This window comes from Micropterus salmoides, unplaced genomic scaffold, assembly GCF_014851395.1.
Source record: "Micropterus salmoides isolate LMB-PRFRI ecotype aquatic unplaced genomic scaffold, ASM1485139v1 Ms_hic_scaffold_10, whole genome shotgun sequence".
Lineage (NCBI taxonomy): Eukaryota > Metazoa > Chordata > Actinopteri > Centrarchiformes > Centrarchidae > Micropterus > Micropterus salmoides.
In genome coordinates, this window is record NW_024040041.1 from 10,490,024 (window position 1) to 10,504,823 (window position 14,800).

At 38.7% G+C, this 14,800-nt stretch overlaps 1 protein-coding gene across 4 annotated transcripts; it reads right to left on the bottom strand.

Moving 5' to 3' along the window:
• Positions 1–1,788: 1,788 nt before the first annotated feature.
• On the bottom strand, positions 1,789–13,363 carry csf2rb (colony stimulating factor 2 receptor subunit beta). 4 transcript variants are annotated; one of them, XM_038695577.1, is made up of 16 exons: positions 12,521–12,539; positions 11,375–11,484; positions 11,062–11,255; positions 8,351–8,468; positions 7,933–8,108; positions 7,604–7,758; positions 6,911–7,055; positions 6,494–6,626; positions 6,239–6,393; positions 5,639–5,772; positions 5,374–5,551; positions 5,090–5,186; positions 4,572–4,638; positions 4,369–4,448; positions 4,102–4,264; positions 1,789–3,187 (listed from the first exon to the last, which is right to left on the bottom strand). In XM_038695577.1, exons 3-16 carry the CDS (start codon positions 11,168–11,170, stop codon positions 2,789–2,791), a joined length of 2,109 nt encoding a protein of 702 aa, XP_038551505.1. In that variant the 5' UTR covers positions 11,171–11,255; positions 11,375–11,484; positions 12,521–12,539; the 3' UTR covers positions 1,789–2,788. The 4 variants fall into 4 exon arrangements, with proteins under 4 accessions (XP_038551505.1, XP_038551494.1, XP_038551519.1 ...); XM_038695566.1 differs by lacking the exons at positions 11,375–11,484; positions 12,521–12,539 and adding an exon at positions 13,208–13,363; XM_038695591.1 differs by lacking the exons at positions 11,375–11,484; positions 12,521–12,539 and adding an exon at positions 13,198–13,302.
• Positions 13,364–14,800: the final 1,437 nt, after the last annotated feature.

A 14,800-nucleotide genomic window follows, 5' to 3' on the forward strand; every position in this document is an offset into this window, starting at 1 on the left:
GAAAAAGCTAGGAATGCTGGGAAAACACATCAAATCGGCTTCCCATCGCCTTCCGCTACCGTGGTCAAGGCCAAGTAGACATGTGCATTAGCGTCTTCACGGGCATCATGACTCAGTCGCCGTGTGTCAAACTGCTCCTCAACCTCATCAGACAGGAAGTTGTACCTAGCGATGGGCTGAAAACACAGGATGTCGATATCAGCATGCCTGGAATTCCAGCATTGTGTTCTCTCTGCAGACACAAAAAAGACTTATGCTTTGCTCAGGAACAATACGTTAATGGTATAAATGTGTTCCAATAATATTGCATTACAAGCTCATACATGCACCACATATGCATTACACACTCACATCTGCTTCCCAAAATGGACAGACCCTGAATACTCTGCACAAGTCAGGCTAGACAGATGTGCAGAAAACAGAGCAATAAATTAGAGAGACAGAAAGTGTGTTTAATTATGCGCAGTGACATCCTCCTTCTGATCTGGACCTCAGCTGCCAGATTACTGTACACACATGTCTAACAAATACAGACACACACTGGTCATGTCCCCAGGTAAACAAGGGAGAAAAACCAGCCACTGTTTGTCATAACTTTGTAAATTTGTAAATTGTTGAAAATCGGAAAAAAGATGCATTTCCATTTACTATTTTTTACTAGTTTACTACCATTATGAGATTATTAGGAGCTGATTTGTCGAACAGCTGGTGGACATTAGACTATTGCAGCGTAAGAGGACGCAGCAATATGAAGTAATTAGATGAGCACCAGTCAACCCTCAAATGGTGAAATACAATGTTGAAAACATGACGGAAAAATTGCATTATTCCTTTGAAGAAGGTCAGTTTCCAGATCTGATGACTGACCCAATTTTTTTTTACGATATGTTGATTTGCATCTGTTTTTTTATGGCCTCATTGAAAATGCACTGAAAAGCAAGTGGATAGAAACCCATCTAGAGAAAGAGACTGATAACAGACGACAGCAAAAAAATAGCCTACAGTAGCCAAGTGTGATGTGAATAGACGGAAGGGACAGTTATAGTCAAAGTCAAAACACAGTAACGACAAGTATTATGCCATAGAAAATATTTATTATGAATATAATTTGCAGTACCTGCTCTAAAAAAGATAATATCTTGCTTAATGCACTTTCTATAGAGAAACAGCTACACAGCTAAAACAAAAATGCTAGCGTACATTAAGCAAAAGCCAGCTGTAGAGATAGCCACTGCTAGGCTTAGGTAAAATTAAAGCTAAATTTACTTGCTAAATACTTGTGTAAAAAGTAAACTTCTTATGTTATCAGAAAATTAAAAAGGGTATTTTGATGAACTGATATTTTGGTAATTATTCAGTTAGTGATTAACTAATGAGACAATAGGCAAATCTAATCATGTTGTAGAAAAACCCTAGCTCAACCTTACACAGCTTAGCAGCTGCCACAGTGGAATCTATGCAATTTTAAATCTGATACTTTATATAGATTCATTCAGGATAAATATTAATAGTAGTCAGACTGCCCTCATTCATATAAATGTAGTGGACAAAATAATAGAAACACTTGTCAGTATAACTCAATGCAATTATAATAAAACCTTAAAAAAGTCATGAAGGTAAGATTTATTGCAGAAGTGTTGTATTAGTTTTAGCTCAGTGAACCTAATAAACTAGCAAGTGAGCATATGTTAAGCAGTTTGCCAGCCAGCCTGAAAACTTACAAGCCAGTTTATATTTGTTTGTGTGTGTATGCTATGAGGGGTGTGTAAGTCATTCATAAAACAGAGATTTTTAAAACATTTTACAAGTTTACTATCACCATACAAAAGTGCAGTCAGATTACTCATACATTGCTGACATCGAAATACATCTATAGGCCTACTTTAAGTATATGCATTAAAAGTAGATTTAACATATTTGAATTCTCTTGAACAAAAACTTGCATACAGTGCCAGTGGCAATGCCACGCAACATAGCAGTATCAGCACATCAACGTGTAGATAATATACTCTATATTTAGCAACACAAATGGCAAGAACATTGAGAACAAGGTCCTAACTCGCACACCTTTGTGCAAACGTGCATACATAACCACAACGAATATGGCAATCAGCAAAGTTACACACCTTTTCCATGAGATGCTGTATAATTCTGCTTCTTACCTCAGCTGTGAGAGAGACAGTAAATTTGAGGAAGTAATAAAACAGACCACATTTCAACACAGTTCTTAAGAGCCTGCGGTTAGATATGTTGGTGAAATGCCTTACATGGCTGGAAAAAATATACAAGGAAGTAAATAATTGTATCTTGCTGAGAAAATCTTACCATTGAATTAAAAATTCTGAACTAGTTTGTATGCACTGCAGTTGTATTGTAATATATTTGTTAATTTAATTTTGACCTAAAATGTGTCAGGAAGCTTCCAAAAAAGTTCAAAAAGAAATAATTACTTTGTGCACCATAGGGGAATTCCATCCCCTTAGATTTACTTGCACCGCAGTCACAGGCTCAGCTCACTACTGCCCTCCATTGGTCAGACATCCAACCTGATGGTAGGTCAGACAAGACATAAAACTGAGCAAAATGTTTCCTAAAAATCCTTTCTAATGTTTAAAAACCCATTTATGTATACCCAATGATTGAATTTTTTCACATGGAAACATAAAAGGCTTAAAATAAAGTGCAAAGCTTATGTTAAAAAAAAACCCAAAACACTGACTGATTGCTATGTCTGCTGAGAAAGCCTGATAGGTCCCCCTTGAAATGCTCTTCCTTTGCTTGCTGCAGGTTACTTTTCTGCTGTCATGTGGGCTGTGGGGAGGTGGCAGTACCCTGAGGCCTGTATGGTGTCCTCTTGAGGCCAGGGAGTGAAAAGTCCTGAGGTGTAGGCTGGAGGTTGGTGGCTGCTGGTGGGCTCGCTGAGGCCTGTCTGGTCATCTGTCTCATCTAGACGCTGTTGGTCCTGCTCAGCGCTGTCGTGCCTGTGTGCGTTTGTGTTGGCATCGCTGTGAAATACAAGATCCTGTGTGGACCTGGAGACGCTGCGGCTGGGCAGACACACATAACCTTCCCCGAAAAGGCCGAAATTCACAGGGGAAGGTGATGAAGAGTCACCTGAGGGGGTTTCTTTTTCTGGCTCTTCCTCTTCACACTTGACATCCACTGACTTGCATTTCAGGTCTGGTGACTGTAGGATAGAAACACTGCTGTTCAGTATGACATCTAACGGCTGCAAGCTAATTAATAATATGTGTATTGATAATCATAGCTAGCTAATTGTCATTTGCTCATTTATAAACTGCTATGCAGCATGTGCAAGTGGCTATCTTCTGAATTATTTTGTTCTCAAAATATTTCCCAAGTTCTCAAGTTGTAATATAGCATGTGATTTCATTGTTATTAAAGGAATAGCTTAACATTTGGGAAATACACTTATTTGCTTTCTTGCTAAGAGTTAGATGACAAGATTGATTCCACGTATGTCTGTACGATAGATATGAAGCTGCAACCAGCAGCCGCTAAGCTTAGCTTAGTATAAAGAATGGAAACAGCTAGCCTGGCGCTGTCTGAATGTTACAACAGTTGCCAATCAGCAACTCGGAAGCTCACTAATTAACATGTTATATATTGTTTGTTAAATTTATAACATTGTGGTTTTATGGGGGTTATGCTATTTCTTGTCCTGGAACAGAGACTTCTTACAACTGCACCTGGCCAAGAACTGTCTGGCACATAACCCACCGTAAAACCACAACATGTCACTTTTAGACTATTTTCTAGATCTTCTCATCTAACTGTGGGAAAGTATACAAATGAGTATTCTGAATTTCCTAAAATATCAAACGATTCCCTTAAGGCCGGTGTTCATCTGCAGTTCCTGGCAGATGTCATCAAAGGCAAAGAATTTAAATCAAATATCTGATGCCATTTTAGGAATGACTTATCAGACAGTATTTCAGCTGATGTAAAATGATAAAAACATGAACATGCTGAACATTCAGATTCAGCTGAATGTCTGTGCTTTTGTGTGAGTGCCTGAGAAATTCTCAGCACCTGGATACCTGACAAATGACACTGGCACTACGACCGTGAGTAACTGACCAGGCAGAAGATGTACGGCCCACTGAAGCTCATGGAGGATGTGTCAGAGCTGTTAACCTTCTCAGCAGGGGAAGGCAGGTTATCACACCTCCAGCAGCCCTCGCCCTGCTCCAAAAGCTTTTTTTCACTGTCTTTGGTCGGCCACAGCGAAATGTCTGAGGAGCTGCAGGGAGATAGCAGAGAATCGTCACGTAATGTATCCATCCATGCACCAGAAGCATTTGTTCTTATTGTCTGTCAGGAAATGTCAAGGGTGAAATGTTTTACCATGTCGATACGCTGTCCATGTGCTGCACTCTGCACATGGACGTGTTCTCGCTCTGCATGAGGGTCCAGCTATTGGCTGACTGGATCACAAAAAATGTTTTTGATGAATGATTTATATGTTACAAAATACAATCAGACAAACAAAAATATGCAGATTTCTTGACACACCAATTCAATCAAACTGTAGAATTAGCCAGTCTCACCTTGATCTCAGACAGGATTTTGCTTTTACCTGGTGAAGGAACTGAGTCCACCCACAGAACTACCCTCCTATTTGTTGAAAATACACCATGTAAAAAGAATGCTTTATTATAAATGAATACGTATCACATTAGTTATCAAAAGGAAATCACTTAGAACATCCTAAATGTGTCTGATTTGTTTAAAGAGATAGTTCAGAGATATAGTAGTTTGAAGACATTTTACTGTCCCAGAGTCAGAAACAATAAATGTATTAGGAGAAAACCCCTGTTTCAGAGTGCTGCTTTAATGTTTTACACAGCAATATGTTTCCATAATGGAAACCTTTGTATGTGTAAAGTAAGGACAGATATTGATGCTTAAACTTTATATTTCAATGTTTTGGACTTATTAGTTTAATTTGATTGCATTTCAGATGTATTATGTATGTCCTCTTTTCCATTTATCTGATGTGCTAGAGTTACATTTTATTTAACAGGACTTTTACTGAAGTGTTCAGAAGTATACATAAATAAAATACCTTCGACAAGCTGGAATGGTGCAGTAGAATGTGAAGAAGACTGTGATCACACACACACAGATAAAGACATAGATCAGGGCGGTTGGGGACCAGGAGGCTGTCAGGGGACAGGAAACAGAATCAATTATAATAATAATAATAATAATTATTATTATAATAACAATAACAATAATAATGGTGCTAATTATTCATGATATGATGATTTTGTTTTTTGCGATCACGCACTTGTGGCATATGTTGGTGTTGCCTTTATTTATGTGCATTCTGTACACGCCGTATAGTACCTTCATGCGAGGTCCAGTCGACAGGCTGGGTCCATTCAGAGGGGATTCCCTTGTAGACGGAATCAGGGACGAGTAGTGACCGGACCTTGACCTGGTAGCGCTGGGATGGGGCCAGAGAACTGTCCGGGATGGTCAGAGACATGGACCCCCCTGAAACGTTCAGCAGGAAAGAGGATCCCTGAAAAAGGAATACATGTAGATCCATTAACATTTGCCGGTTGTGGCGTTTTTAAGGACTAGATTTCATGAGCTAAAAGTTTCTCACCTGATCATGTGCCCTGTAATAGCAGACCTGATAATACAGTTCGAGATTTGAAGCTTTGTTTGGGTTAGTCCATTCCACTATCCACTTGCTGACCTTTTCCTTCACCTGGACCTTCTCTGGTGGTTTGGGACGAACTGCGCAATAAGAGATTAGTTTGTAGCATCCAGTAACTCATGATGGAAACATTTATAATTAAATAAAAACAAGTTATAGTAACTTGTAGTTTTTATCATGTCATGCTTCAAAATTATGTGTAACAAATTATTATTTGCCGCTTATAGTTTGCATGTCCACGTTTCATGTTGGATTGAACCTTTTTTTTGTGATTGTTTTATGCTAAATATGTGGACAAGCGTGTGATTTCTAAGTTGTTTTATGACAGCTTAAAACCAAACCATCTTCAGTTATGTTGTCTTATTGCCTGGTAACAAACACGGATATGGATGCAGCAGTGCCATTCAAACACTAGGTGGGGGCACTCAAACACAGCTGCTCTGCTCGCCGCCATGTGTCTGCACAGCTTTTATCGCCTCATTGTCTGTTTTATTTTAGCTCCAATCTCTCACATAATGTTGTCCCTTCTGTCTCGTGTCCACTCACTGTGTTGGTGGACTTTGAAACTCTTTCCATTGAGTGGTGGTAGGAGCTCCACCATCAGATGTGCAGGGTCTGCGACAGTCAGTGAGCAGCTGTACCTCAGCACCGTCCCGCTGAGGTCAGAAGTGACAGTTGGGTTCACACAGCAACCCTCAGACCTAAAGGCAGATATTAACAGGAGAGGAGGGGAATGAATAAATGGGATGCATTTTTTTTAACCTCAAACAGGTGGTATTGTCAGCGCCACACTCGACTCACTGTGCAGTTTGGTTGTGTCGACAAGCCAACTGGTATGTAATGAAGTGAGCCAGCTCTCCGCTCACCTCCCAGCTACACATCACCTCCTTCTCTCCATCCAGCACACAATGCAAACTGGGAACCTGCTCAGGTTCTAGAGCCAGAGAGAGAGAGATGAGGAAAGAGCTAAAAACAACAGCTGCAGACTTTTCCCATAAAAATGGACAGAGGGAGAAGATTTGAAATGCAAGGAGGGGAGATAAGGAGCAGGGTCTGTATCAGACGAAGACCATCCCGGATTAAAATGATGCAATAAATAAAAGATGCAAGTCAAATGGTTTACCCAGAAATATCAAAGTGAAAGCAAAATTGTGAAACATACAGGAAAGGACTCGCAGTTTTGTTGATGGATTGCACAGGTTACTTTCTTTGACTCACCGTCTTCAGTCTGCCAGGTCAACACAGGACTCCAGAGGCTCCAGTGACCCACGCTGGCCCGGGCCCTCACCCTGGCTTCATACCTGCGACCTGGAAGCAACAATTGCTTATCTAGTTTTGTGCTGGTGTTTGTGACGTACTCAGTCTGCGGAGAGATTGAAAAGTGATGCGAGTGAGTTCTGGCTCACAAAGTATTTAATTAGAGTTCAAATACGTAATTAAAACTGTACACTTTTTGTTTCTGCTTTTATTGTGTGTGGTGAAATATAGAACAAATAAACGCAATTTACGCTCCATTCTACTGCATTAGCTGCCGGTTTTAACTCTACAATGCCTTTATTCAGCAAATATTAGCAAGCGTACATGCTAAACTAAGATTTCAAACAGGATTAACATTACACCCGCTAAACATCAGCATTGTCATAGTGAGTGTAGTTAACATGCTGACGTTAGCATTTAACTCAAAACATTGTTGTGCCTAAATAAAGCCTTATAGAGCCACTAGCATAGCAATGTATGCTATTGTACAGTGTGTTTAGGATATTTATATGCTTCATTGTAGCATCATCAAGGCTCAGGCTTGAGCAGTCAGTTATTGTGTTTAGGAACTAAAACTGCACGAATGCCCATTACATGCTGCTCTTGTCTAGTTTCAGTATGAATTTTTACTGGTAGCATATGTTTCATACTGACCGTCCAGTTGTCCTGTGTCTCTGTCCTGTAGCTGAGCTGATACATGATTTTTTGGTTTAAGGAGGAGGAGGGGGGGTAGGGGCTGGACCAGCTGAGCTGTCGGCCTCCATCACCTGCATCATGTGTGAACAGATTCACAGGTGGACGTGCTCTCACTGTACAACACAAAAACACACAGGTCGAAGTGGAAGTGTTGATGCCAATTAATGCAAATGTTATTTCCTTATGTGTATTATGCTTATATGCATTCATTTGTACTTAATAGCACAATGTATTCCTCTCATAATCATCAGTAACAGTTTTGTTTGACAGATGTCATGTAAACTCACAGTGCTGTAAAAGCTCCAGAGGCTTGTGTGGGTCAGATGAGCAGAGTGTCTTCTCCTTGAGGAAAAAGACTGTGTGATTGATGCCGATGGAAAATGTACGAGTATTATATCTACACTGGACAGTCCTGTACTCGCTCGCTTCTTGTACTGCAGCACCGTAGGGCGCACACAGCGTCCTGCAAGGACATGGACACAGAGCTGTGATACAGAAAACTTTTACATCACTTTTACATCACTTTTACCCCATAATCCTACATTATATTCTATGTTTTGACCAATAATCAGTTTTCATCTTTCAACAAGTTGCCATACATAAAACATTTTGTTTTATTTCAGTCTCTACAACCATCCAGCCCGTCCCGTGTTGCTAAACACCCTCTTGGTCCCCCTGCTGTCCCGTCCTCTCTACTGGTTGTACCTGTTTTTTTCTGTCTTGAACCAAAGCTGCAGAGTTGTGTTTCTGTGTTCCCTCCACTTGCAGAGGACATAGGATTCGTAGTCGTTATGGCACTGTAAGGATTTCAGCAATGGTGACTCTGGGTAGAGAGGGAGTGTTGTTTTTAAGTGATTGCTCAATTACTTTGCTAAATTACCCTTAATTGCTATTGTTTTATGCTGAGTAGATACTGTGAAAAATAATTAGATGTTTTACTTAAGTACAATTAATAGTAATTATGGAAAAAAACCCCCACTCAATTACAAGTGAAGGTCCTGCATACAAAATCTTACCAATGTAAAAGTATGGAAGTGTTTGGAGCAAAATGTACTTAAAGTAACACAACTAAAAGTACTTGTTGTGCATTATGCTTTCCCAGTATTATAGTATTATATATAGGATTATTAACACCAATGCTTGTGTGAAAAGCATTTTTGGGTAACAGTTTTTTGGGTAACAATAGGGGAAACAAAATTCAAAAGTAACTGATAGTGAACCATTAATTAATGAGCAACTCAAATCAAATTTTATAGAGTGGCTTATGATCAGTTAATTTAGAAACAAGTGAGGAAATAATCTGAACAACTTCATTATAGAAAAGTCGTTAACGAGTACTTCCCTAATATTTCCTAATGGAGGGCTATGTAGTAGATAATAATGAGCAGCAGACGGGCGTACGCTACATATATGAATCGTTAGGTAATGATTAGTTCATGAATATCTGTGGATTAATCATTCTGACCACTGTAATATAATGAGACATGCCCACTCTGGTTACTGGGAAAAGGAGATACACACCTACATGTGAGAACGAGAGTACATGTGGAGAACAAGAGTAAAGTTGATTAAACTATATCACTGTGTTCCGGGTGTCCCTTCATCACGCTGGAGGCAAACATGAAAGGTAAGGTAAGATATGTTATTGTCACATACACATACATGTGTAAATTCATTCTCTGCATTTAACCCATACCTCAAGGGAGCAATGGGAAGCCAATGTGCAGTGCCCGGGGACCAACTCCAGATCTGAGCCTGTGTTACTGGCACTCAATGGCATTGACTGGAGAACCTAACATGTTTTTGCGGGTGGGGGAAACCGGAGCAACCAGAGAAAACCCACATGAGGAGAACATGCAAACTCCACACAGTAAGGCCGGGACCTTCTTGCTGTGATGCCACAGTGCTATCCATCGGGCCACACACAGAAAATACTATAACTGCTTTCTTCGTGAGTTCCTGATTCCTCTAAATGATGAAGTACTTATTCAGTAGGGGAGGCCGGGGATGGTTGTAACTTTTTTGAAATTTCTGTCTGCATCTTGGAGCTCTTTCAAGCCAGATCGTTCAAAGTGTGATACAAACTAGTTACATGTGAACATAATAATAAAACAATTAAACTATATTACTGTGGTTGTCAAAGAAAACATATAAATACAATTTTACATTTTCATTGTTGTTAACACAAACCCAGACTCTTGAGGCCATGAACAAGCTAACCTTACAGCTAACAGCTAGAACATTAAGTTAGTTTAACTACAAAGGAGGCAATGCTATAACAAAGTTAAAAAAAAAAAATTTCCTTCTAAAATTGGCAGTGCCTAAACTGGGCATGTGCAAAGGGAATCAGGTGATTAGTAACTTGTTTCTGATTGGAGAAATTGGACGTGTTACAACTGACTCATGTTACACCCATCCCCGGTCTCCCTACTTACTAACCACCCTGTATGATGCACTGCTTTACTTGGAGGGACACAAAACAGGTAAGTAATTGTAAGATAATGATGAAGTAATGAGGGACTTCTTAGTAACTACTCAGTATTATGTATCACTTTTCTTGGGCTACACGAAATTGTTTAAGTAATTAGTAATGTAGAAATTATTACTAGTTTTGTGCTGGTCACCGTCTGGTTCAGAGTTAATCAGGAACGATTCATTAAGAAAATGGTCAGTATGAGCATTAACAGATATTCGTGAACAAATTATTACCTAATGATTCATTAATTTATCTCTAGTAACTCATCATTATCTACAGTCCTCCATTAGGAATTATTAGGGAAGTAGGCTACTCATTAATAATCAAGTTGTTTTAAATCACTTGTTTCCTAAAGCTTGGGTTGGCAACTTTGGAGAAACTATCAAGAGAAATCTAGATTATGAAAGTATTCAATCAAAATAATCCCACCACCTTCACCTTCACACCTCCCTCCAAAGTGACTCCCCCAAAACACATTTTCATGCACAGTGAGTACAAAGGCAGGAGTGTGCAGAGGTAGGCCAGCCAATCATTTAATTTGAGCAAATGTAACAACATGTTTTGTCAGTAAAATTATTAATATTTGCAAAATATTCAAAGTAACCTGTCAGATAAATGTAGTGGAGCAAAAAGTACAATATTTCCCTCCACTGTAGTGGAGTAGAAGTATAAAGTTGCAGAAAATAGTCAAGTCAATACTCAAGTATGTCACTTCACAAGAACTTCAAAACTGTACTTGAGTAAATGTACTTTCCACCACTGATTGTTACCACACCTTATATTTATATAATAATCACACAAACTAGAAAAAAGCATCCCATGAGAGATTCAGCTGAGCAGGGATTCCATTTATAATCTCAAATATTCAAAATGGAAAATTTCAAAGGATTTAATTCCAAAACAATTCAGATTGTTCTAGGTGAACACTGCAGAGACTCACCGCTCTGTAAGCTGCTACTCTCATGGACAGTACAGCGATCTGGACCAGAGGAGAGTGCCAGAGAAAGAGAGAGCGTTGACCAAAGCGCAACCCAGAAGAGAGGCATCATTCCTGGGAACAGACAGGGCCAGGAGCCTCTTTTTTTCTCAGTTTGTTTTAGGAAACTTCACATTGCATCTGTAGATGAGGTGAGTCTGGGTATATAAAGAGAGAGAGAGAGAGAGAGAGAGAGAGAGAGAGAGAGAGAGAAAGAATTAGTTCATTTACTAGAAATAATGAAGAAATGCGTCATGACCGCACTACCAGCACTCACTTCTGCTTTGAGTGTGTGCTTGTTGTGGGATGTCACCACACATCCGCTGCCTCTTATCTCTCTGTTTCACATGTGATGCGCCCTGATAGAATAGAATACACACTCTCTCCCTGGGGACACGCACCAACAAAATACCAAATGCTGGTGAGATGATTTAAATATATATCCTGGCACTAATCACTCCTTGGAGAAAATGCTCATCCTTTTTAAAACGGCAGCATCTCTAAGAAAAGGCGTCAAAACAGCCAGAATGAAGCAGCAGTTACTGGAGACATGGAGTAATATGAACTATGAAAACTGATTGACAAGACATGATTTTAGAATTAAATCTTTTGTCTGAGAGTGATATAATCTTTTTGAAATCAAAAAATTTGTACAATGCAGTTCATTAGTTTTGTTATTTTTCTCTGCACCCAAAAGCAAAAGTGGCCCATTCAATAAATCCAACATGCATCCATCCTGCATGCTAAAATTCAGCAAAGATCCATTAAAATCTTTTATCAGAATCAGAATAAGCTTTACATCTACAAGGAATTTGCTTTGGTGTTTTGGTGCTTAACAATGAACATAGTAGGTTGAAAAATATAAGAAGGATAAAGATAGACCAAGTACTGCAAGTCAAGAATCATGAAGATAATCATGAATATAAAATATAAAATTGATAAGAAGATATGAAAAAAACAAAAAAACAATGATAATGGCATTAACTCTTCGGGATGGTAACTGATGATAACCACAGGCTGAATATGAAACCTGAGTAGCTGAAATGTTGAACAGGTTTAGTTAATTCAGTTGTTAATTAGTTAGTTACCTAATAAAAACTCATTATCTTACATACATATCAAGCACACAAATAATGAGAAATGTTTGAAAAATATATTTTTTTATCTTTCATCTTATCTTCAAATAAAGGGCAAAATAATGTTAAACGATTACGTAGTTTAAGAAAAAGGAGAAAAATAAAGGGGAGACGTGATCATTTCAACGGTAGAATAAATGATAAACCTATGGGGGGGATTTTAAGGGTCACTCAGGCATAACAGACTCCACTTCTGCCTTTTTAGCTGCTGTTTACAGTAGCAGGTTTGGGGAAAACCCCAGCAGTAGGATTGTGGGAAGCCAACACTGACTTTGAAACCAATTAACCTTTTGTTGTCTGCGGTGCTGCAGGCCTGACAGTGATCTTGAGGTAAAAACCAGCTGCTGCAAAAAATCAAAGGCAGGAGTAGATTAATCAAATATAAAAATGGAAAATCTGCATCAAATGGCATAATGAATAAAGCATCTTAAAAGAAGAAACCCCCTTATTATAAGATTATAAAACTCTAGGCTGACTTTGCTTGGCGGTTTTTGATTTCTATGATCAGCTTTGGCATGCAAAAAAGCTACATTTCTGTCAGGATTTCGACTGAATCATCCTGGTGAGTGTCACAATATTACACAATCTTTGTCTGATTATGAAAATTCACTGTAACTAACGTCATGTATCTGAGTCACAGGATGTCAAGAAATGGGATTTTATGTCAACATGCATGCATCCAGCATGTTTTATCATCAGCGCTAATGAAGACTAACAAGTCCAGCTGCTTTTGACTTCATCCTGTCTTGATGTCAGTTTGCCAAATTACAGCTAAACATACAGTATATAAACATCACAATACACAACCGTTGTTTTCTACAGTGATATTTACAGCATACAGACAAATTCAAGCTGTGACATGAAAAAATAATTCAGTATAGGTGTGAGCTATATGACACGACTTTCACCCTGAGACCACGTTCATACTGACCAGCCATCCACAAAAACACACACAGTAAATCACCTTCTCCTACCTCACATGATGAAGACTGGATTTCCTTTGTCCGTCTGTCACCAGCGCTTCCTTCTTGTCAGCCGGTTCCTCACTAACACTTTTGAGAAGTCTGTGGGAGTTTCCTCTGTGACGAGTTCAGTTTCCCCTTTCTGTCCACAGTGTCACTATCACTTTAATACACGATCAGACAGATTTTAATTGGCAGGCTCCAAAATGCTGTAGTTACTGGCTGCAACAGAAACCTCAGATTATTCTGGAGACACAGCTACTTAAAGACAGATACAACAATACATGTATATCTTGGTATAGAAGGTGGAAAAAACAGCAATTAGAGAGACTTACCAGAAAGTTGTAACAGTAAATGTAAAATAAAAACTGCTAAAAACAGTTCTCGACACTTTCTTACTTTTACATTTCTTGTTTAAAGACAATAAATCAAACCAATATTGCTTTCTGACGTCTCAAAGGATACATATTTTGGTTTCGTGACACGACCTACTCAAGGTCTGCCAACAAAATAGTAAGTATCAGTGGTAAATCAACCGCATGCTTTGAGATAACAGAGTTGCACATTTCCTCCATTGCAGCGCTGCCACATGCAGCTGTTTCATGTTTCAGGATGTTCCATTTGTTTACATTTTGAAACACTTGCAATATATTTATTTACATTACCATGTGTAGCTATTTTCCTTTAAAGTATCTTACTTAACCCATTACATCAGATACTCTTCTTTTTCCTACATGTGACTTTAAACGAATATAGCCCAACCTCGCTACTGACAATTAAAGGTGGGCGTAGTGAAGGCATCTTCAAAGCGTGATCATTCGGTGCCGGTTCATGCGGTGCACCCACTTCTTTTGAGAGGGAACAGTTTCACAGCATGTTAGTAAAATGTGAAATTTTTTGCCTCAATTCAGAATTTATTTGCAACAAAGTAGTGATAAGATTAGATCACATTAGATTAGATTAGATTAGATTGACAAAAGAGTAAAACAGTGACACACTAAAATGCATCTAGTATTTAATTCATTTATTCATTCTTTCATTCATCATCTGGGTGACTCCCACCTATATTCTCCTGTTGTCAGTGAAGTAAGCAAATTTGCAGGTGTGGAAAGTAAATAAACTTTTGAAGTAGTTGTACTTTACATGAGTATCTCTTTATTTTATACTACTTTAGGCCTTTACTCCAGTACAATTCAGAGAGAAATATTGTACTTTTTATTCCACTACATTTATCTGACTTCACAGATTAAGATTTTGCCAACAGAACATATGATCAGCTTCAAACATGCTACTGTAACAGATTATCAGGATATCAAGTAGTTCAAATTACCTGGAGCAGCTACAACATTAAATTGGCACCTGCATGTTAAAGCTTTACTAATAATGTAACACTCTTACACACTATAATGCAAAGTAATGATTTCAGAGACTTTCAGAGATTATGCATACAGGAATTTTAGTTGTGATAGCGTCTTTACACGTTCAGTTGCTACTTTTACTTAAGTAAAGAATCTGAATACTTCTTCCACCATTGCAGATTTATAACATGGATGGACCGAGAGGGAAAGGCATTTTAAAAGAATTTTGCAAACCGTTTGGGATTTG